The sequence below is a fragment of the Pleurodeles waltl genome, chromosome 10 (assembly GCF_031143425.1).
Source record: "Pleurodeles waltl isolate 20211129_DDA chromosome 10, aPleWal1.hap1.20221129, whole genome shotgun sequence".
In the NCBI taxonomy this organism is placed as follows: domain Eukaryota; kingdom Metazoa; phylum Chordata; class Amphibia; order Caudata; family Salamandridae; genus Pleurodeles; species Pleurodeles waltl.
In genome coordinates, this window is record NC_090449.1 from 941,220,326 (window position 1) to 941,245,628 (window position 25,303).

A 25,303-nucleotide genomic window follows, 5' to 3' on the forward strand; every position below is an offset into this window, starting at 1 on the left:
TTAAGAACTGACCTGGGTGATGCTGAACCTTCCATTCCACCCAGGAGTAATCCACAGTACAAGTCAGATCAAACTTGAATTGCTGGTTCCTCCCAAAGGGAAGGGGGAATGGGAAACAGATAAGAGAAAACCTGTGATTTCTTCAGGTAGCTTCGGGTGTTCAGGTCACATCTCAGCAGCTACAAACTGTCCCTCAGCACACCAATATGAAATGCGACTGGGTGAGCTCTCTAGATTCTTGCTTATCTGCAGGCATAAACGTTATATTCACTACCTCTTTCTCCTTTCATTACTGACTCATGTTTATAACAAATGTATATGTTGTTTTGCTTACTGACATGCACTGTAGCAACAATACAAAATTGACCACTCATATGATATGGCAGCAAGAAGGCCTTTAGTCACTGAGTATCCCAAAAATAAGAAGTTTGAGATTTGTCCCAGTAGTTGTTTTAGCCACAACTGTCCATAGTAACAAGGCTCAAGGTTAGTTCACATCACTGTTTTTTTTAAGTACGACACTCCCATTAAGTTCTGGGGCTCTTTTCATGTAGTGCTAAATTGTTAGCAGAGTATTTTAAAGTCTTGGCGAGAATAAAAAAGGTGTGATAAGTCAAATGCGATCTAGAGAACGGTGAATTCAAATCAGAGGTGGTGCCATTTATGTGCGAGCAGCTAGAGTCGATCTCAATTGTCTTTGTTTTGTCTCTCTCTTTACAGGGTTCAGGGGTGTGGAGGAGGGAGAAGATCAGAGGTGCTGGAAGATTCTGGAGAGCTGGAGATAAGGTGGGGGTCGAACAATTGGAAGTAAGTGGACTCAAATGCAGGGAAATGTCAAGCACCAGCATGCAGTCAAGGCACAGTATTTATTGCTGCACCCGGTCACGTTGGTCACCGTGATCTGTATAGGACAAGATATTGCAAGAAATAAGCAGGATCTCAAGTTTATTGCTTCCTTCATTATTGAGAGCATGTGGGACTACTTTAAAGCAATTGTGTGGCCAGTACAGATATGAGCGGCCTAAAATGTTTGAATGTGGGGGGACAACCAAGGTGGCAGGTGTCACAAAGGAGGGATATTTCACAAAATGCCCCAATAAAAATGAAGCATTTAAGAAAAGCACAACAAACAACGAATAGCAAGAGTGGGGGTGGTTAAAAGCCTACAGTGAGATTACAACAGGCCAGAGCGCTTGCATGCTCGACCCTAAAAAGGGTGACCACACTCAAGACACGAAATGGATGTGGGACACTATAACCAACATATGCAGAAAATCTAACACTGGAACATGGCAAACTAGTACATCAGCTTTAAGGGCAGAGATATCAAGTAATAAGGAGAATGCCTTCAACAGTAAAGAGCAGATTGCAAATGAGTCAGAAGCAAACTCACAAACAACATGCGGGAGAAGGAAACTAATGTTACCAAGGAAATTTAATGATTTTATGATGTGAAGTTAAAACAAAATTTGCAGATGAATGTAAAGTGTTCTGTACACAAGGGGAAAAGGGAAGTGGGGGTTGCTGTAGTAATAGGGTGGAAATAGTAGTACTATAGTTTTAGGGACAGAGGGACTTATTACATCACCTCCGCCCACCTGAGATACCTGCACTGGCTTCCCGTCAACAAAAGGATCACCTTCCGGCTCCTCACCCACGCACACAAAGCCCTCCACAACAAGGGACCCGAATACCTCAACCGTCGCCTCAGTTTCTACACACCCACTTCGCTCCGCCAACCTCGCACTCGCCGCCGTCCCTCGCATCCGCCGCACTACGGCAGGTGGGAAATCCTTCTTCTACCTGGCGGCCAAGACATGGAACTCCCTCCCCGCCAACCTCAGGACCACCCAGGACCACCTCGCATTCCGGAGGCAGCTCAAAACCTGGCTCTTCGAGCAGCAGTAACCCCCCTCCCCTAGCACCTTGAGACCCTCACGGGTGAGTAGCGCGCTTTATAAATGTTTTTTTATTTGATTTGATATGATTTATTATTATGATCCCACTATATTCTATGGAGATCGTAAGACAGCGGACGGGATATCCGTCACATTTGTGATGGAGGAAACCCCTCTGTCAAGGTTGTAATAAGGCTCTAAGTGTTATAAACTAATACTTCTAGCTATGAATTGTTTATCATTCTATAGTCACATTGTTAAGTCAAGTTTTTGTAATAGCTTCCAGTGCAAGAGTGTTGTCACATTATTAAATTGGAATGTTATTAAGAAAGGGGGATGTGGTGTCCTGGTTACTAGTTACTAGCACCACAGTAACTGGATACCGCAGATTCCAGAATGTGGAACGGAGGGTATTTATTACAGTTGGGGAGAACCTTGGTGTAGGAGCTGTTGCTGGTTTGCTCTTCATAATAAATGTGAAGTTGATCTTGCCTGCATTGGTGGTGATCTTTAAACCTTCAACCCCTCGTATGACCCTATGCTATTCGACATTTAAAGGAACTTAAGACTCATCTCCATGAAAGTCCTTTCTAGGACTAAATATGTGATCTCTCAAACACTCTAAAATGCCTGTTTTTCTCTTTTCCTGTGCTGTATCTCAAATATATTCTCACAAAAACTGTTGATAACTGTAGTCCTGTAAAGCACTCTTTTGCCCCTGGGGCATGTCTTCCTATTTATAATCCTACAGAAAATACAATAATAATAAAATTAGAGCTTTCCTTCTACCAAAAGAGGCAATGTGTCAATTACATCGTTTTACTGCAGGTAATCCTCAATTATAACATGTAACTCTAAAATCATGCACCATTAACTGCCCTGCCAAGTTCACAGGTGCATGCGTGATGTGCTTTTGTAGACCAGGTTTTTCAAGTTGAATTCTGGGGCTTACAGTTTTATTTATGTCATCACAAAACAGGACTACAAGTCCCGGGATTGAAAGAAAAAAAGCTGGACTGGAGCAGCACATTACGCATAGGCCTGGGAAATGTGACAACAATGTATTAAAAAAAGATATCATATTATCACAACAGTCTCTAAAAGATGACAAGTTGCAATTACGCAAAACACACTCTATCAGTCATCCTAAATCCCGTCATTCCCCGCGGCGGTCATAGAGTGTAATTCTGACGTTCTACGCGTGCGTCCCCTCAGCTTTACGCCGCTGTTTTCCTCTCTATGGTGCAGCGAGGAAGAAGAGCTTCTGTAGTATATCGGAGAGGACGCAGATATGTCTGATAAAAAGCAGACTGTGGACCTGGGATTGCTGGAAGAGGACGACGAATTTGAAGAGTTTCCCGCAGAAGGTATAGAAGACCTCCTTCGCCGTGTTCTGGGTGGCTCCTCTCTTCCGGGTCGCGGGACTTGTGTGGATAGGCTAAGCAGGCAACCATTCTGTCCTGGTCGGACACACTAAAATATTAAATGCCGCGGAAAAAGCTCTGGGAGACTCGTTACCAACGAGAGGGCTGCGGCGTGCTTTTAGAGCTGTTGCAGATCAGTTATAATTAACAGTTATTGTGTACAAAGTGTGTGTAAAGGAAGACAGAATTTAACAGCTAATAGCGTTAAACAGCTTAAATGGTGGATCGTTTGAGGCGTGTTTACTTCTATACACGAATGTTGTTCTACGCCGATATTTGTACTTAGAGGAACGGCATCCTGTCATAATATGGCGATCCACTGTATGCATGACTTTGCATTTTCTTCTTTGAGGCCTTGATCACTAAGGTGCGTTCTAGTTTTTTTTTTTTTTTGCATGCTGTTTTAACTGGCTGAGAAACTTTTTTTTTCACTCAATTCGTTTGTGTTTTATGAGTACGCTTCAAGAGGTTTGACATGTAGAGTTCATACGATTTCCCGGGTTACCGAGGTTACGTCATTTTTCTGGTGTTGGTCATGAGAGTAAGGGAATGCTGTCTACTCTTGCTCCTTTTTACCATTTGATGATTATAGCTGCTCAATGACATCCTTAGAAATATACCCTCCAAAGTATGACCAGTCGTCGTTTTATTATTTGTTCTTATGCGAACGCATGACCATAGACTTTGTAAAAGTGTGTGTTTTTCCATATCCATTTACCAGACAATAGCAAGGTGCTTCCTAAGAAGAGCGGTTAACGAGTATAGTGGCCAGGGCCATGTTAGGGATGTTGTTTCACATGGCTTCTTTAATGCATATTTGCTCCGTTATATAGAACAACTGTAATCCTGCCTTTAGAGATTGGAAATTCATACATTTTTTTTTTTTTTTTTTTTTTTTTTTTTTTTTTTTAAATCGTCCCCCAGCCTTTGACTCTGTGCAATATGCACACTTGGTAGTCCTTGTTCTACCTGTTTTTCTTAGCATAACAAAGGGGTCTCCAGCTTTTTGCGTAGTATGAACTACTTATGTTGAATGAAAATCATCTTGGATACCAATATTATTGGAGTTGTAGTGGGCTTTTACCTGCTCCCTTTGCTCCTAAAAACGCAATTTAATGCCTCATTGTGCACAGATCCTAATTGATTTTAAGGAACTGATTGTAAAAAAAAAAAAAAACTTTATCAGAGGGTGAATGTAAATGGGGAAGGTGGTTAGTACGAGTGATTTGGGGACCATGCTATTGTCTCCTGTTACAGTGGGACTTTTTTCGTCCTGCATTGTGGGTGACGGTCTAGTCGCCCTGAGGAGGACTACTTAATCCGGATGCTGGCGTGACTGCGCTGCTTTATCAGGTCTCTTTGCTGTTAAAAAGGCTTCTAGTTCATGCCTCATTTTGCACAGGTCACAATTGATTTTAAGATACTCTGCTTTTAAAAACAACCGTTTTACCCGGGGGGTGAACGTAATTGTAGAAGACAGTACGAGTGTTTTGATGATTGTGTTTTGGTGACTATTATCTGTGCAGCGGGCATGCCACCGGCACGCCAAAGGCAAGCCCATCTGTGCCTATCTGCGCACAGTACCGTCCATGGTACTGGCTCCCCTGCCGAACCCCAAGGGGGCCCTAGTGTAAGATTGCGCTACAACAGAGATCAACTACTGGAAATTGGTAAGCAGGCTGACAACCCTATTTTGATTCCTATTTGTACTGAAATTAAGTTTAGCTCCCCTTGTACCAAGAATGTTGCAAAGTCTGACACCTTAAGATGTGGCCTACTTAACGTTGGGTGTTTGGTTAGGCAGTCCTTGGACATTTACCTGATGAGACAGACTGATAACTGGGATGTATTATTTTTTTTTAACTGAAAAATGGACTACTTCTAATTTGACCGCTGAGCTGGACCTAGCTTGTCCCTCAGGATTTAAAATCCTTCACAAACCACATATTAATAGGAAGGGGAGAGGAGCAGGAATAATATTTCAAGAAACATGGAATTTTGTATCCCTCATTTTAGATGAACTAGCCAGTCCTGAATTGCTGGACGTAACTGTGAAAGCTGAAAAAGATCATATTCTTTTTGGCGTTCTTTGCTATCTCCCTCCAGGCTTTTCGGGCACATATTTGCAACCTTTCATTGAGGTCATCACTAATATGGCCCTCGCCCATTTAAGTATTTTTTTTTTTTTTTTTTTTTTTTTAATCAATCCTAGGAGACATTAATATGTGGGTTGAAGAGAACTTATCACTTCTTTTTAAGGAATTGCAAGGGTCCTGTGACATTTTGTGCATGCAACAGTTAGTACAGGACCCCACTTATCAGGGTGGTCATACCCTGGATCTCATTTTCACCACAGAGGGGCTAGTCACTAACTTTCATCTTCATGGAAGGGAACTTGGTACCTCCTAAGTTATCCATAACCAGACAGCGACGTGGCATGGCATGAACTCAACAAGTCAATACTAGGAAGGCTATTTAATCTGCCTACCATAGTTTATTTCGATAGTACAATGGAAGACAACTACAAAGCTCTGGAGGATATCATTTAAGAAAACCTAGATGTAGAAATACCTCACCAAAAATTGAAAATCCTCGTAGACCTTCCGCCCCTGGTATAGCCCTTCCCTGAAAATGCTAAAACAAGTATGTAAGAAATCTCAGAGAAGGTGGCACAGCTCCTGTAAAGAGGAGAACAAAAAGTTCCTAAAGAATTCTTTATATGAGTACAAGAGGGGGATTGGCACGGCAAAAGCAGATTACTATGCCAATTCTATTCTTGCTACTCCAAAAAAATGTCACAAAAGTATTTAACACTTAGCAAGAAGTTTCAAATCTGAAGTGCCTGAAGCAAGAAGTTTCAAATCTGAAGTGCCTGAATCAAGATATTTTACCATCACAGGCACTGTGTGATAACCTCGCAGAGTTTTTCAAGGAAAAGATTGGCAGGATTTTGGAGAACATCCGTGATTCTCATCCGATCCCACTTTAGTTGCCGATCACCCTGATAGTAGTGCAGATAGAGAGAGATGTTTATTCTCACCAAGGCTGAAACATCTACATGGGCAAATTCATCTGATAGTAACCAGAGTAAGTTTGAATACTTTGAATCCTTAAGGGAGGACTGCTCCCGCACTATTGCCATGTCCACCTTATCAGGCTCGCCACTTGTACCTCTGCCTCATAGGTGCTGGAAAGACCTGGAAGATGAATTATTCCACCGCTATTGCAACTATGCAATCAGTCGCTGGGATCTGGCAGTGTACCTCAGGCTTGAAAAAGGCCATAGTTACCCTATCCTGAAAAAATCCTCTCTGGATTCATTGGTGGGAGGAGCGATGGAGTATCGCGAGGAGCAGCAGCTGGTGGTGGTGTGACAGGGAAAAGGAGCAGCAGTGCAGTCGTAAGTGCTGAGTGCAGGGAGCTGTGTCCTGCAAGCCAACAGCCGTTGTGCTGTTGAGCTGCAGCAGCAGCTGTCTTTATCATCGCTAGAACTTGCTAAAACTCAACGCCGAGAACTGACTGAAGCATGGTCAGGAGGCTCCAACTCCCACCATTACGAGCTGGAGCCTGGTTATTTGGGTGAGTCAGGGGGCTGTAAGACTGTGAGACCATGAGTCTGCTGGGGGGGGGCAGCCTGAATGGTTTTGAGCCTCGAATCCTTCTGCACACTGTAGGAGGGAACTAGTGACTTCTATCTTCTGGTGAATCTCCCATGGCAGGATACAATGTCCAGTCCCCCAGACCCTCTGTCACCGCACAAGCCTCCCAGCCCTGAAGGACTTGATGGACTTTAAAGAGCCTACACAGGCCTAGGTTGATCTCAAGATCAGCTGACTATTTGGGAGGCACAAAGTGAGAGGTTTGTCGAGTCCGGTATAAACGCGGCAGCCATAGTTGGCTGACGCAGAAGTAGTCCGGTTAGTGCTGGGTGCAGCTTGCCTGTGCCCACAGTGTGCCCCTCTCGAACCACTGCCTTGTTGCCTGTTCTTCCTCTCCAAATTACTTCCAACCACTCATAGTGCCTTGATTGCCCCCAAAATGAGCTCCTGGAAAGAACAGGGTAGAGTACCTGTTGTAAATTAGAGGAAGTGGGAGTCGGCAATGGTAGAGAAAGCAGCAGAAAAGCTGACAGAGATAAAACCAATGAATTGCTCTCTGGACAATAGCACATCGTACCTGGAGCACAACCCTGGTGTGGATATAATGAACTTTCTTCAGAGTAGCAGAACCCCGAGTGCATCTGATTAGGGAAGTGGTGGGGCTAACAGAAGGAGCAAAGGATCAGTCTTACCAATATGATCAATCCAAAATATCCAGGATAACAAATTTCTTTCAGCCATTAAACAATCAAGAAGGTAGATCTGCACTAAGTGCATTAAGTCGAACTCAGGATGCAAAGATGACTGAGAAAAGGGAGAATGAAGCTGAATCCCCACCCTAATCCCCCTGTCGCCAATAATTATCATCTTGCATCAGCCATAAAATATCAGCGGGACAGACCAACATGGACCTCAAGACGTGGGACGAGTAAATGTAGCGCAAGCGGGTCTTGTGACAATTAAGGCCCAATGGAATGAAATAAATCTCAGTCCTCTGCAGGTGTTAAGGAACTCTCAGTTTGAACTTCTTTTCATTTCCGGAGTTTAACAGTGAAGCAAAGGAGCAGCCCTCCATAGACCAGTGAAGTGATGTCCATGATGATCTGCGGGCAACTTTTAAGGAGGGTGAAATAACTCAAATGGTGCAGGTGGGGCAGAAAAATAAAGGCAGTAGGAACCAGCAAACTATGAGAAATAACGCAAATATGTGTGCAGCAATCTTAAACGCCATGCAAGCGACAGTTATGGCCTTTTGGCACCACTCAAATAAAATGGATATTCAGGTGGACCTACTTACTACCATGGCAGTTTTCATGTCTGAGATCAATTACGAAGCTTGGGAAATTAAACTCCCTAATTACGAGGGTACAGTCAAATCACCTATCTGACTACACTACCTGCTCGTGTAAGGAGGTGGTGGATAGACCAGGACAGCTGCCGGCAACCATGAAAGAAATTCTAGGGGAGGTTAAAAAGGCCTCAGTGCGGGGGGCCCATAATTGACTACTACACCCATTGCCCCCATACTGGGCAAGCAACCAGACAGTAGTCTGCCAACTGGACAGAAGAATGACGATGAAGAATTCACAAGAATATTCCGTGTGGATATAGAGGAGGAAGAGGGTAAAAATGAAAGGGCCATTGGACAAAAAAATTGAGTGCCACAAATATAAGGACTTGACATATACGTCGGGTGCAAACCCGAAAGAAGTACATGGACCAGCCCGGGCTGACAAAAAGAGAGGTGAAGCGCGCAAGAAAGGGGAGGAATATGTTCTGCACCTGCCACTTACGTGTCACAGTGCCCTTTCCTCGGAATCTGCACGCTGCTGACCAAAAGGCACACCTCCCGGCGTAACCAACTCAGAAAGCTTTCAGAGCGCAGAGTATTGATGAAGCCAGGCGGGGGAAGGGAATTAGGGTAGGGAACTGCAGGGAGAGAGATCTGAAAAGCAAATGGTAAGGACAAATATGCATATACTCTTTCATAACGGTATAAACTCACCAATAGACTCTGGAACAAAGGCGTCTCCGTGATATCGAATTGAGACCCTTTGTGAACTGGGTGTAGCCCCTTCTTTGAATCATGGAACAAGAAAAAACTGCAATCTCTGTACCTAAAGCTGGCAAGAGCTTTGGACTATGATCATACTTTGAATATTAACCAATGAACTATTATGCTTTCATAACATAAACGTTTGATCTCAGCCTAGAAATGCACAAAGATTTTAATATGTATCTCATATATTGTACTTCCCAAAAAACAATGAAACTACAGCTTGCTTTTCTCAAGCGCTTTCACATTTGCAACTGAGGTCTGAAAAGCTTTACTAATTGAACTTGAAACGCTTTGATCGCGTTGCATGAAGCGCTTCACTCATCATGCCAGGGGCGCTTCTACTTGTTTTGCCTGAAGCGCTTTACTCATTGTGTCAAGGGGCGCTTTACTTGTTTTGTCTGAAGCGCTTTACTCATCGTGCCAAGGGCGCTTTACTCGTGTGGCCCGAAGCGATTTGATTGTCGTGCCAAGGGCGCTTTCCTCGTGTTGTCAGAAGCGCTTTGCTTGTTGTGCTAAGGGGTGCTTTACTCGTGTGGCATGAAGCGCTTTGATTGTCATTCCAAGGGCACTTTGCTTTTGTCTAAAGTTTTTTGCTTGTTTTGCTAAGGGTCGCTTTACTTTTTGGAGTAAACAACCCCCTTCAAGATTTGACTCCTCAAGATCTTACCGATAAGAGTACGACCTACTAGTTTTTTAATTCACCATGGAAACAAGGATACTCTGACATTCTGCCATGCAGGAAATCCGCTTTCTTCAGAGGAACTCCCCACGAGGTCCGACTGCACCTAAGTCTTCAAAATAGTGAGCAATGTGCTTGCGTGTGGCTGGGCTTTATAGGCCTGCCACACCCCAAGATGGCCGCTGCCTCTAAAATCTTGTGAGTTGTAGTCCATTCATAGAATGGCATTGATAAGTGCATCTTGTCCACCAATGTCCTGACCCTGCAGCTACATGAGCTTTTCCGCATGGCAGGCGACGCTGATGACCACTTCTGGAGCAAACGGGGATTCCAAGCGGCACGCATGACTGGCTGCAAAGACGCGAAGCAGAGGTCAGGGTGGGTCCTGGACAGGGCACAGCCTTATTCCTGACATTAGGATTCACAAGCGGCCACCTAGCATCTTGCCATGAGGTGGAAACCCTTTTGGAGGACACATAGCATCGCCTGAATCAATCTTATTAATGAAAAGCCCCAATTACCGGTCTGTAACATCATTAAGTCACCAGCAACCAAGCAAAGAGGACGCTCTTGAAGTAGTGCTAGCAAGAGGCAGTTCTATGCCAGCTCCATTGGCTGGTCATGATTCATCAGATAAGGATAACGTCTTGGTTGCCATCAGTGTGATCCCCGCAAAACCTAATGTGAATGCGGGTGGTATGATACCAGCAGCAGGGGGCTCGAGGCATGATATGGAGAAGCAAAATCTGAAGGAATAATCACCTCAAACCATGCCATTAGTGGAGCAGAGCTCTCAGGGAATAGGGTTGCAGCCATCCAAGAACGTGAATCTTAAATCTGATGAAGGAGCCTGCAGTGAGCAAATAGGAATAGTTCCCTGGAATTCGAAGTTGGAAAAGGATGGGCCTGGCTCTGACAATAGTAATAATGAGCGGGATCATCGGGTGTCCAAACGACTTTGGCCGTTGGCTATTATAGGTTCTAGAATTTAAATCAAGTGGTCCACATGATGTTCTTAAATCGCTCGATACTTTTAAAATAGATAATATTGTCACTTTCTCTTCCTCACAATTTGCAGACTCCATTTTAGAGAGGGAAAAGCTGATGAAATCATGGGGCATTGAACTAACAGCATACCGGGGGATAGATGCCCCCACTCGCTAGTAAATGAGCACCAGCCTGATTAAAAAGCTTGGCACCATTGCATAGGTATTACGAGGGGGAGTAGGGGGCCTTTCCGTTTCCGTACTCCCTAAAGATGCATTAAAACAGCAAATCATAAAAATTCAAGTTATATGTGGTGAAGGGTCCTTCCAACAGAGGAAAGTCATGATAAACCATGGTACTCAAAGCAATTGGTGCTGGTCGCCAGCAGTATTACCTCAAAGGAGATTTTGGAGACTGAGCAGCAGAACGTCCTGTTTCCTCTGCATGGGAAGTACTGACCATGTGTTCTGGAACATAGGTGTGCTATCAAGAAAGGCTAGAGAGCCTGATGTCTTGCATTTCTTGGGAACATTTGATATAACAATGCTCCAGGAGACTTGGTCACAAGACATTATACCAATAATTGGATTTCAGGAATTCAGGAAACCATCAGAGAAAAGCAGCGTCTTTGGAAGGATGAAGGGTACATTAACATTAATCTGCAGCTAGAGAGCACAGAATTAAACACACATTGTCCAGGCCTCCTCATTGTGTGACTGACTGGGTGGCCCCAGCATTTGTGCCAATCTCTTACTCCTGCAAGTGTGTGTGTATGTATATGTATATATATACTCAATCCTAGGAGGAAAGCTGCAACCATAGAATGTACCCATTGTATTGGTTAGATTTGGAAGATTTTAATCTCTGCCTCTTCCATAATCCAAGCGAGGAGCACACAGAAGTTGGGGGTTCCAGACTCAACCGAGTTTGCCCCTCGGCAACCAAAAGGATAAAGTAGGAGAGGAATTAATCAAAATGTGTGAGCAATATGTGCTAATTGCCTTGAACGTCCTCAAGCCAGATGTTACATTGGTCCCCAACCCATCCCCCCCCACCCCCAGCATGGGCCCGAACATCTGGTAAATCAGTCTCTTGATTATATGCTGGTGACGCTTCCCCTATATGGATTAGGGCAGGACTTCATAATATCGCACTGTGATGAGAGTGGCCATCATCCTCAGGTAGTCACAGTAGGTGCATCCACCCGTACACACAACATCCATCAGGCCCTTCAGGGTGAGACCGCAACTGAGAATTTGAAGCACTTGAAATGGACTGCATCCTCGGTTAAAGCTCTGGCCGAGAAAGCTGTGACTCACCTTGAGGTTATGGCCGGAGAGGACTCTAACCTAAAGTTTCAATATGGGAAGCATTTGCAAGCAAATTAACTAAAAAGTACCCACTTAATAGAGCCAACAGAGGGATCAAGGTGGTCAGGCTCGGGCAGTGTAAGACTGTAGTAATGGCACGATCCATTTGACAAAAAAGATCAACCATAAGCAGTCTCCTCGGGTAATCACCAAGATCCCCAGAGGACAAAAATGTATTTAAAATTCTACACAAGGATAGCGGCCTATTTAAAAAGGGAGATTAAAGCCTTTTAAATTTTTTTTTTTAAAAATCAAGCAGGAAGAGCTGTGGGCCAAACTGCTAGTGCCTCAAAATCAAGTGACTCAATCTTTTGGAAAATAATTTATATTATTGAAAAGGGCCCAAGAGTTGCTAACAGCACTTAAATAACTGAATCTGGCTGAGTTTCTGAAATCGCACTTAATGGAAGTACGAATTATGCCATAGGCCACGACCAGCTCATAAAGGAGGACGTTTAGTCTGATCCCTCAGTGCACCAGGTGTACACTTCCGATGAAGTAAGAAAGAATATTAAAAATTAATGTGCAGATTGTGTCCCAGGACCGAACAGGGTGCCACACGTGCTGGTTAAACATTCAACCCCCGAGATGGGCAGCTTTTTTCATGGATATGTTTGAGCAGGTTCTGGCAAGAGGAGTAATACCTGGAAACGCTCGATAATCCACCCTATTTATAAAGGAGGTGTGGCATGTTCACCAAACAGTTATCATTTGATTGCACTTTTAGACATCAACCTCAAAGGCTATTGTGTTTTTATAAATTATTATTTTTTTCTTCATTCCTCCGCACTGCTCCTATGTGATTTTGACAAATGGGCACTAGATTCTGGTAGGCTCACGTTTAAGCAAACTGGCTTTACAAGGAGGCAGGGCACTGTAGCCAATCTAATGGATAGGGATTGATCCTTAGGAGAGCAAAAGTCCTAAGCGTACCTCTTTTATATGTGCTTTGTCGACTTTAAGGCAGCATCCAAATATGTTCCCCTCAACAGGCTCTGGCCCCAACTTCAGCAGTGTGGAGTACCCCAACATCTAATGAGTGCAATCAGGCTGCTATACTTCGATATGTGGGTCAAGATAAGGATAGTGAGCATCTATCGAGGAAGGTGGACGCATCATCTGGCGTAAAACAAGGCTGTGTTTTAGCACTGTTATTATTCAACTTGTTTATTTCAGACCTCTCCCTGCTTAGGCATCCAGTGCCCAAGCCTAGGCCGTTGACCTTTCTCAAATATTTTGTACATCAATGACATGTTAATTCTCACTAATACCAGAATAAGTCGAGAGATTACTGAACTGCGTATGCAGTGGGTAACAAGCTGAAAATAAACTGTAAAAACACAAAAGTGGTCCAGTTGAATTGCTGGTTATCAAGCAAGCGCATGTGGAGCCTTAGTTGAAACACAATTGAATCAAACCTATAAATATTTGGGACTTATAATAAAAGTGCTACGTTTGCTCCTCTAAGAGGTGATCAAGAGGAAGGCCCATGCGCTTAATCGTGCCTTCCCAACACTCACCACATCCATCCATAGCCATACTTTGAAACCATTAGCAACAGTAATAAAGGTTAAACTGTTAACCACATTGTCGTATGGAGTAGAAGTAATGCTATGAGCAGACGCTGTTCTTTGTGATAAAAATTTTGGTAAGATCGTACAAACAAGCCTTTCAGCTGCCCTGGTGAGGCTGGAGTTTCATTAACTAAGCAGTCACTCACTAGGCCTTTGGAGTTAAAGAGGTGTTGTAAATTTGAAAACAGTCGCTGAGGGTATGCTGGCCAATTTTGTCTGGGTTGAAATCAACTCAAAATGAGGTGAACACAGTACAAAAACTATCTTGAAAGTAATGAGATGCTTGAGCTGCGCAACCTATGGAACAGCGGTATAAAGGGGTGTGGAATTTAATATAATATCTACTTGGAACAGGTTGCTTACTAAATCTACTTGTCCTATAAAAAAAATCTACTTGTCGCCTAGGCGCCATGTTGTGAGGCGACAAATAATGGCAGCAATATCATTATATAAAAGCTTTGATAATAGCCTCTCTGATTATGGCATAGCTCATACTATAGTAGGGTTTGAGTATTAGCAATTTCAGACCTACTATGGCCATTTCTTATTTTGCCACCTTTCAGCAGATCTAAATACTGTGGCTGGAGGATGTAATAAGTGATAGTCCCAGGGCCGGGATACCTTTGTGTTTGTGCAAGCCTACTAACTTACATGTTTTAAGGATTTTCGCCAGCTCTTCACTAATCTTTTCCCGCACAGAAAGAGGTTGGACATTTACCCCTGTCAAGGCCAGAAGTAGAAGTTCGTTCAAGGTTGGGGGAAAAAAGTAGTAGGAGGAAAAGTGAACTTGTAAACGCTCAATAGATTTCAGAATTACGAAATCTACACACACATTTGCTTGTGCTAAAATGCGGTTCACAAATGTTTTATGAGTAAGATTTTCGGTTCTGTGTCTGTAAATTGTTGTGAATTCATGAAGGCCACTAAGGCAAAGACATATCCAGCGGAAGCACTTTTGTGACTTTCTTAAAGAATTGAGCCCCTGATTACGTTTGGCGTTTACCAAGACATTTTGTTTTTATTAAAATTCTATTTCTCTATCTATTGGCTGGCTTTACTGTAAGTGATAGCATTCTGCTCTTCCACAAAGAGCATATTGGCACAACAAGGTCCTTAATGCGAGTACGGCCGACCACCGTTGCAGAGGTTGGGAGAAAGGCGCTAGCCAGTGGCCTCCTGACTGCCACATTACAACACTACCACTGGGTTGGTGGTTGTGTCTGTGGCGGTGTCACTGCGGCGGCATGCTTCGGCTCAAAGTGAGCCTGAAGCTCATGCTGCCACAGTGCAGTGCCAGATGCTCCTCTGGCGCACAGTTGCCATGTACAATGTTGTGCATGGCAGTTGTGTACATCGACATTTTAGGCATGGGGATGTGCCCCCAGCCACACTGAGCAATGGGCAAAAAAATCGCCTTGGGACCCTGTTTAGGGCCCCTTCACAGCCTTTCCGCTGAGCTTTTTAATGGTGAGTTGCCCACCATGTAAAGGTCAGTGGAAAGACAGATCTTGGTCAGCATGGCGGCGCCAGCATCAGCACCACCATGATTGACCACAGCTTTCACTACTGCCGCCGCCACGGGATCCAAGATCCTGGTGTTGTGGCGGTCCGACCTCCATCCTTGTATTCTGGTGGCCAGACATCTGAGGAGGCGGCTGTCGGACCTCCACCGTGGATACGGCGGTCTCAGGACCGCCGTACTTGTAATCAGGGACTAAGTTGTTTTGTTCAGTAGTTCCTGGCGCTGAAGCGGTGTGTGTTTCTTGAGATCAAAAAACTTTTTTTTGTTTTTTGCCAATGTTTGTTACAATGGTAAGGGCCTGGCAGCTCCCACAAAAAATAAGTGTTACGAAACCGATGTCAAAACAAGACACGCTTTGACTAAACTAAGATAGCCAACCAATGTCGGATCGGTTGGATTTGCCAGTGCTTATTTATTCAGGCTTACCATAATCTTTTTGCAAATGGTTACACTTTTAATACTAACATGCATCAACATGTTTTACTAAATGATGCTTCCAAGAAAGTGCCTAAAATTTCACAGTAATTTAACAATTTTTTTTTTCTTTTTGTCCTACTTTTTTTTTTTTTCTTAACATTTTATTTTGAAAGCAAAGAATCCTCAATCTTGTTTACAAGCTTCTTCAGACATTTCATTTTTGGAGCATTCTACACATATTGTTAAACTTTTCAAATGTGTGTATTCTTACTTTTACTGGAACAACTGTCAGCAGTGCGGTGTGACCTTACAACATCTATTTAGAGCACTCACCCTAATAATAAAGGCTTTGCATTAATGAACCATAAATACAAGTTCGAACAGCATTATCTTATGGACACTAATATTACCTCAACTGTAGACAGTTCCCTTCCCTGTAAACTGGTAGCCAAAGGGTTTATCCTACAGGGGTTGGGCCTACTTGGTGGAGATGTTGGATCTAAGGAACATAACGTTGAACGTTAGATTGACACAGTTCCTGAAAAATATTCAAGTCACTCACCAAGGCCGTCATATGCCGATAAGGGGGGTAAGACGAATGGCAACTGGGTGCACTGATAGGATATTTGCGCCTGATGGGGCCCTAGGGTCCCGGATGCTTCACAGGCTCCTATCCCATCAGGTTGAACAGTAGTTAGTGCCATGTTATCACTCTTCAAGCACCAACCGACAGATTGAAGGACTATAATGATAAATATGACCCCAAGACAGTTTATGGAATATTTTAAGTTGGGCTGCTAGGGCCTATGATATTACGTGGGTTCCTAACCTTACAGGCTGAGTTATATAGCACCTCATTATTATTCACTGGGCACTGTTTTTTACAGACTTAGGCCGCCCAATATGCACTGTTTGCGCCATTTGCACATGCCAAACATTTGATTTTTACTAGCTTGTATTATCATTTTACACAAAAATGTTTTTCTTGCACCGTAGTTGCTACTTGCATAAGATGAAATATTGGGATCAACTTGCTTATTTTTTAACAGTATCACTTTCTTATTTTAAGTCCCTTATTTGTTACAGAACTGTGTTGCTTTACATGCCTGACATTTTCATCCTCAAACTGATTATATTGTATATTTGTTTTCATTGATGTTTTTTGCTTGACTAAAAAATGGATATTTACTACTACTACTACTACTATAGGCCGAGATATCTCTTCTGCTCTACCCAGTTAAAATATTGGAAGGTATTTTTGGCAAAAGCATTTGAAGACCACATAATCTTAGACCAGGAGCAGTTCAGTTTTAGACCCAGTAGCTATCCTACTTGCCATGGTCGAACTTAGGATGCTGGTAGATGGCAGTCAGTCAGCATTCCTGAGCTTCCTAGATCTCTCTCCCATATTTCATAGGCCTAACCACAGTACACTCTTGACTCAACTTGCTTCGATCGGAGTATCTGGTACCATATTGGAATGGATGTGTTCTTCTATTTATCGGATCGTTGTCAGGTGGCTGCTCTTCCACCGTACCACTTTGACTTTGACTATCAAAAATGGAGTTCCGCAAGGCTCGGTACTTGGCCCAATTCTTTTCAACGTTTATATGAGGCCATTTAGTTACACCCATCAAATCTCGTAATATTAGATTTGTCAGCTATGCTGATTACACTCCACACATTTTTTCCAAACAGCTTATCAGGTTTGAAAATGCACACATTTGCACCGCTAATAAACACTCTTCAGTTTTGATATACTTACCAAAGTAGCCAAGCGAACGCTTCCTATTGAGTAGGCAGGACAGCCCACAGGAGTACTACTTAGAGGAAACTGAAAAGCTGCCATTAAATCGCAAGCTATTTGCTTGAGAGTGTCATGTTGTCTTTTTACCTTTACATCATATTTCACAGACTTTCCAAGTAGGTGCAGTGGACCACCATCTATGCATGTATGTATTTCTTTATTGGGTAAGTTCTTGTCCATAATTATGTGAGCAATTAGTTGAGCAAGTACCCCTAATACCACCAACACATTATGGGCCTCGTTTCAACCTTGCCGCCCGCCAAGGTGTAACCGGGGTGCGGCCGCCAATGCGGCCACACTCCTGCCGTGTCCATTTTGACATCCCAGCCGGCCAAGCGGGGATGTCGGCTGCAACATGGGAGCTGGCTCTTAATGGAGCCGGCGGTGTTGAGGCCATGCGACGGGTGCAGCTGCACCCGTCGGGCTTTTCTCTGTCTGCTGTGCAGACAGTGAAAAGCAGTGTGGGGCTGTGCCTGGGGGCCCATGCACTGCCCATGCCAAGTGCAGGGGCACCCAGGGGCCCCGCGACTCCCCTTCCCGCCAGCCTGTCCATGCGGTCTCTACCAGCCATGGACAGGCTGGCGGGAAGCGGACTCAAAATCCCCTGGGCTGCGCTGCCCTGGAGGATTAAAACTGCTGGGACAGCCATGACGGTAAACTGCTGGTCCCGGCAGTGCGACCAGCGCTGCGGTCGTAATAGGCAAGATTGCACCGCCAGCCTGTTGGCGGTGCAATCGCCAAAACAGCCCTGGCGGTCTTTGACTGCCAGGGTTGTAATGAGGACCTTTGTCTTTGAGGTGTGGCCAGTTCATTTTGACTCGCTCTTTATTTGGGATGTTGCGTTTCGGGGCAGACATAGAAATAGCAAATAGAAGAGTAAACATGGCTAGTAATAGATCAACATAAGTACAAAAGTCCTTGTATTTGTCTCAAATACATTTTCTGATTAGGCCAACTACCTCCGTCCCCAGGAACATGGATTTTATATTTTGAACTTGTCAGCCTTCCAAAATGTAGCACATATATCCATCCAGACTCTAAAAGCTGTTTGTTCCACCAGGGACCTTACTATGCCTCATGAGTAACAGCTGTTTTTTGTGATTTTTGCCCTTTCCTCCAACCCTTGGATACATTTATGTGTGGCATCTTTCCTCACATAAATGCTAACAGGATTTGATTTCTCATTCGTACCCAAATTTGATAAACAGAATACATTTCCATTTCCTGACCTGTTATATAGCCCTACAGTCCCCCTAATTCCACTTATTTCTAAATGACTAACCTATGCGCTTCTCTCATTGATAATGTGTTAGCAGATTAACTGAAAGGGCAGTGATACAACTGAGGGCCCATTCAGAACATACTTCATGGTGGCCTTTTTTTTCAGAATTGAGGACTGCGTTTACCACTTCAACTTTCCTCTCTAGCTTGTTGATAACTCAGATTTGTTTTTTATATGACGTCTGTCTGGAACCATTGATTGAAACTCTGCTTTTTGTGAAGATGTATCCTTTTGTTGCTGTTACAAATAGTAACTTTATTCTTGTAATCATCCTTAAAGATTCTGAATTCATGATGCAGCAGGTGAATTTGCTATAGGTTATGGCATCAGATCAGTGTATCTTAATACTTGGATCAAAATAAGGGAAAGCGTTCACATTTCCTCCAGGTTTTGGTAATGTTAGTGAAAGACCCGTTCCGGCTTAATTTATGTGGTCTGTCTGTACTGTCTCATTTGAACCTGGAGTCTAATCGCTGACCATATTTGCATGGGTTTCTGCTCTGGGATTAGATTAGCTGACCTTCTAGAGAGTAACTTCTAGTTAGTATTCTGTTGCATTTCATTTTGATGTGCCTGGATCAGTGTTTGTGTTTCTCTCTTTTTTTTTTTTCTTTTTTTTTGATTCAAGCATTTTTTGCTAGCCGCTCCAGGTAGCATGATTTGGGATTTCTCTTGTTCTGTAAGAAGTGTGCATTTCACCCTCTGGTCTAAGGCAATGTTCTTTGTCTGATCGGAAGTTTGTTGCCTTGAGTTGTATTTTAAGGCTTACAATTCAAACAATGTGTTTTATTGAGATAGCAGGATTTTTTTTTAATTCTGTTTTTCTGTTTTGCAGCTTGTTGGATGCTACCTTAGTTGTACATTATATTTTGTTGCCGTGTGGACCCTTAGAACTTGTTGAGCAAGTTTCTGTCTTTGGTTGTACTAGTGTACTGCTACTTGGTGTAAGCATTCATGGGTGCATGGAAGGTCCCAGACATTTCTAGTATAGAGACAAATTGTTGATTACCCCATCGGAAATTTGTATTCAGACATTTAGTAGGGTAGGTCAGATAATATTGTGTTCGGTGGCATGTGTATCTGCAGATACACATGCTGTGCATAGTCCACCGTCTGGTGTTGGGTCAGAGTGTTACAAGTTGTTTTTCTTCGAAGAAGTCTTTTCGAGTCACGCGACCGAGGGACTCCTCCCACTTCGGTTCCATTGCGCATGGGTGTCGACTCCATCTTAGATTGTTTTTTTTCCGCCATCGGGTTCGGACGTGTTCCTTTTCGCTCCGTGTTTCGGGTCGGAAAGTTAGTCCGAATCAACGGAAAATTCGTCGGTATTGTTTCGTTCGGTATCGGGATAGTTAGGGCAAATCGACACCGAGCCTTAAAGAGCTCCGGTAACCCTTCGGGGTATTTTCGATCCCCCGTCGGGGCCTGGTCGGCCCGACCGCATGCAACATCGAGACTGATGGAACGGACCCCGTTCCGATTCTGTCCTAAATGCCACAGTAAATATCCTTATACAGACCAACATTTGGTCTGTAACTTGTGCCTGTCCCCCGAGCACAAGGAAGAGTTGTGTGAGGCCTGTCGCGCGTTTCGGTCGAGAAAAACGCTCAGGGACCGAAGAGCCAGGAGGTTGCAGATGGCTTCCATGCCAACAGGACAACGAGGGTTCGAGGAGGAGGAAGAAGAAGAAGAAACTTTCTCCATCCGCGAATCGGATTCTGAAGAAGTCGACGTCGACGAGCAACCAACCGTGAGTAAGACGTCGAAAGAAAGATCACACGAGAAAACAGACAAAGCCCTGAGGACGCCACTGCCAACAGGCCATGGCATAACCCATAAAGTAGGTGACAGTCTATCGGCACCGAAAAAGGGCGAGCTGGTGCCGAAGTCGTCCGACTCAGGTCGAGACACAGGCACGCAACACTCTCGGGACCGAGAGAGTGGTGCAGAAAAGGCTCGACACAGAGACAGCGGCACCAAAGCTACTCGACACAGAGACAGCGGCACCAAAGCTACTCGACACAGAGACAGCGGCACCGAAGCTGCTCGGCACAGAGATAGCGGCACCGAAGATGGTCGGCACCGAGAGGCCAAGACACCGAAAAAGAGAAAGATCTCATCGGAGCCAAAAACAACTAAAGACACGGTTTCGGTGCCAAAACACCCGGCAACCGAACCAAAAACTAGTTCCTACTCAGAGGAACAATCACTTTCCTCCCAACTAAAAAGACATAGATTTGAGGAGGAATTACAAACTACAGAGGTAGAACACATGCAACAGCGGATCTTTATCCAAAGGGGTACAGGGAAAATCAGCACTCTTCCCCCAATCAGAAGGAAAAGGAAGCTTGACTTCCAGCAACAAGACAAGCCACCACAAGCAAAGGTGGTAAAGAGGGCAACTCCACCACCCTCTCCACCCCAGTCAACTCATGTATCACCGGCACAGACTCCACCACCATCACCAGCTCATACCACCATGAGCCAGGATGATCAGGCAGCATGGGACCTCTATGATGCTCCAGTATCGGACAATAGCCCAGAGTCGTACCCAACGAAACCCTCACCACCTGAGGACAGTACAGCATATGCACAGGTGGTAGCTAGGGCAGCCGAATTTCATAATGTATCTCTACATTCGGAGCCTATTGAGGATGACTTCCTCTTTAACACCCTGTCCTACACCCACAGCCATTATCAAAGCCTTCCCATGCTACCGGGAATGCTAAGGCACGCTAAACAGATTTTCAAGGAGCCTGTTAAAAGCAGAGCAATAACTCCAAGGGTGGAGAAAAAAATACAAGGCACCGCCCACAGACCCTGCTTTTATTACATCACAGCTGACACCAGATTCAGTAGTCGTAGGAGCCGCTCGTAAAAGAGCCAACTCGCAGACATCAGGCGACGCACCACCTCCGGACAAGGAGAGCCGCAAGTTTGCAGCTGGGAAAAGGGTTGCGGCACAAGCTGCAAATCAGTGGCGCATCGCCAACTCGCAAGCACTCCTAGCGCGATACGACAGGGCCCATTGGGACGAGATGCAACATCTCATCGAGCACCTCCCCAAAGAATTCCAGAAACGAGCGAAACAAGTGGTTGAAGAGGGGCAAAATATCTCCAACAACCAAATACGTTCTTCTATGGATGCAGCAGATACAGCTGCAAGAACAATAAATACTGCTGTGACAATAAGGAGGCACGCATGGCTGCGCACATCTGGCTTCAAACCTGAGATACAACAGGCAGTGCTCAATATGCCGTTCAATGAACAGCAATTGTTTGGCCCAGAAGTGGACACTGCAATTGAAAAATTGAAGAAGGACACTGACACAGCCAAAGCCATGGGCGCACTCTATTCCCCGCAGGGCAGAGGCACATTTCGCAAAACAACTTTCAGAGGAGGGTTTCGAGGTCAAGCCACAGAAGCCAGCACCTCACAAACAAGACCACCTACCTACCAGGGACAATATCAAAGGGGTGGCTTTCGAGGCCAATACAGAGGGGGCCAATTCCCAAGAAACCGGGGAAAGTTTCAGGGTCCCAAAACCCCTCAAAATAAACAGTGACTCACAAGTCACACAACCCCTTCACACAACACCAGTGGGGGGGAGACTAAGCCAGTTCCACAAATCATGGGAGGAAATAACAGACACTTGGGTCTTAGCAATTATCCAACATGGTTATTGCATAGAATTTCTCCAACTCCCTCCAAACGTCCCACCGAAAACACACAATATGTCAAAACAGCATATAGACCTTCTAGGACTAGAAGTTCAAGCATTACTGCAAAAAGACGCAATAGAATTAGTACCAAAAACACAAAAGAACACAGGAGTTTACTCACTGTACTTTCTAATACCGAAAAAGGACAAAAGTCTGAGACCAATATTAGATCTCAGAACACTAAACACCTACATCAAATCAGACCACTTTCACATGGTCACGTTACAAGACGTAATACCACTACTGAAACAGCAAGACTACATGACAACGTTAGATCTAAAAGACGCGTATTGCCATATACCGATACATCCCTCGCACAGGAAATACCTAAGGTTCGTATTCAAAGGAATACATTACCAATTCAAAGTGTTGCCATTCGGAATAACAACAGCACCAAGAGTCTTTACAAAATGTCTAGCAGTAGTAGCTGCACATATCAGGAGGCAGCAAATACACGTGTTCCCGTACCTAGACGATTGGTTAATCAAAACCAACTCGCTAACAAAGTGTTCACACCACACAGATTATGTTATACAAACCCTTTACAAACTGGGTTTCTCCATCAACTATGCAAAGTCACACCTTTTGCCGTGTCAAACACAGCAATACTTAGGAGCGACAATCAACACAACAAAAGGGATAGCCACTCCAAGTCCACAAAGGGTTAAAAATTTTCACAATGTGATACAAGCTATGTATCCAACACAAAAGATACACGCAAAGATGGTATTAAAACTCCTAGGCATGATGTCCTCATGCATAGCCATTGTCCCAAACGCAAGATTGCACATGCGGCCCTTACAACAGTGCCTAGCATCACAATGGTCACATGCACAGGGTCAACTTCTAGATCCGGTGTTGATAGACCGCCAAACATACATCTAGCTTCTATGGTGGAACAGTACAAATTTAAACAAAGGGCGGACTTTCCAAGACCCAGTGCCACAATACGTGATGACAACAGATGCTTCCATGACAGGGTGGGGAGCACACCTCAATCAACACAGCATCCAAGGACAATGGGATGTACATCAAAGAAAGTTTCATATAAATCACCTAGAATTGTTAGCAGTATTTCTAGCGTTGAAAGCATTCCAACCAATGATAACCCACAAATACATTCTTGTCAAAACAGACAACATGACGACAATGTATTATTTAAACAAACAGGGGGGAACACACTCGACACAGTTGTGTCTCCTAACACAAAAAATATGGCATTGGGCAATTCACAACCACATTCGCCTAATAGCACAGTTTATTCCAGGGATCCAGAACCAGCTAGCAGACAATCTCTCTCGGGATCACCAACAGGTCCACAAATGGGAAATTCACCCCCAAATCCTGAACACTTACTTCCAAATTTGGGGAACACCTCAAATCGATCTATTTGCAACAAAAGAAAACGCAAAATGCCAAAACTTCGCATCCAGGTACCCACACCGGCAATCTCAAGGCAATGCTCTATGGATGAATTGGTCAGGGATATTTGCGTACGCTTTTCCCCCTCTCCATCTCCTTCCATATCTAGTAAACAGATTGAGTCAAAACAAACTCAAACTCATACTAATAGCACCAACATGGGCAAGACAACCTTGGTATACTACACTACTAGACCTGTCAGTAGTACCTCATGTCAAACTACCCAACAGGCCAGATCTGTTAACACAACACAAACAACAGATCAGGCATCCAAACCCAGCATCGCTGAATCTAGCAATTTGGCTCCTGAAATCCTAGAATTTGGACACTTGAACCTCACACAAGAGTGTATGGAGGTCATAAAACAAGCTAGAAGACCATCCACTAGACACTGCTCTGCAAGTAAATGGAAAAGATTTGTTTGTTACTGCCATAATAATCAAGTCCAACCATTGCATGCATCTCCAAAAGATGTAGTAGGATATTTACTACATTTACAAAAATCAAATCTAGCTTTCTCTTCCATAAAAATACATCTTGCAGCAATATCTGCTTACCTGCAGATTACTCATTCAACTTCCCTATTTAGAATACCTGCCATTAAAGCGTTTATGGAGGGCCTAAAGAGAATTATACCACCAAGGACACCACCTGTTCCTTCATGGAACCTCAACATTGTCTTGACAAGGCTCATGGGTCCACCTATCGAACCCATGCATTCTTGTGAAATGCAATACTTAACGTGGAAAGTTGCATTTCTCATTGCCATCACTAAGAAGAGTAAGTGAAATACAGGCGTTTACCATACAAGAACCATTTATTCAAATACACAAAAATAAGGTTGTTCTAAGAACAAATCCAAAATTCTTACCAAAGGTTATCTCACCGTTCCACTTAAACCAAACAGTGGAATTAACAGTGTTCTTCCCACAGCCAGATTCAATAGCTGAAAGAGCACTACATACATTAGACATCAAGAGAGCTCTAATGTACTACATTGACAGGACAAAAGAAATTAGGAAGACAAAACAACTATTTATTGCCTTCCAAAAACCTCATACAGGAAATCCAATTTCAAAACAAGGTATCGCCAGATGGATAGTAAAGTGCACCCAAACCTGCTATCTTAAAGCAAAGAGAGAACTGCCTATTACACCAAAGGCACACTCAACCAGAAAGAAAGGTGCTACTATGGCCTTTCTAGGAAATAATCCAATGACCGAAATATGTAAGGCAGCAACATGGTCTACGCCTCATACATTTACTAAACACTACTGTGTAGATGTGTTATCTGCACAACAGGCCACAGTAGGTCAAGCCGTACTAAGAACTTTATTTCAAACTTCTTCCACTCCTACAGGCTGAACCACCGCTTTTGGGGAGATAACTGCTTACTAGTCTATGCACAGCATGTGTATCTGCAGCTACACATGCCACTGAACTGAAAATGTCACTTACCCAGTGTACATCTGTTCGTGGCATTAGTCGCTGCAGATTCACATGCGCCCACCCTCCTCCCCGGGAGCCTGTAGCCGTTTAG

General features: G+C 44.0%; 1 protein-coding gene across 1 annotated transcript in view; it reads left to right on the top strand.

The window, feature by feature from the left end:
• Positions 1-3,101: 3,101 nt before the first annotated feature.
• Positions 3,102-25,303, top strand: part of SEM1 (SEM1 26S proteasome subunit) — a 45,903-nt gene continuing 23,701 nt past the window's right edge. Inside the window, exon 1 of the mRNA XM_069211737.1 lies at positions 3,102-3,265. Coding sequence (XP_069067838.1) covers positions 3,190-3,265 — 76 coding nt within the window. The 5' untranslated portion in view covers positions 3,102-3,189. The remainder of the gene's footprint in view (positions 3,266-25,303) is intronic.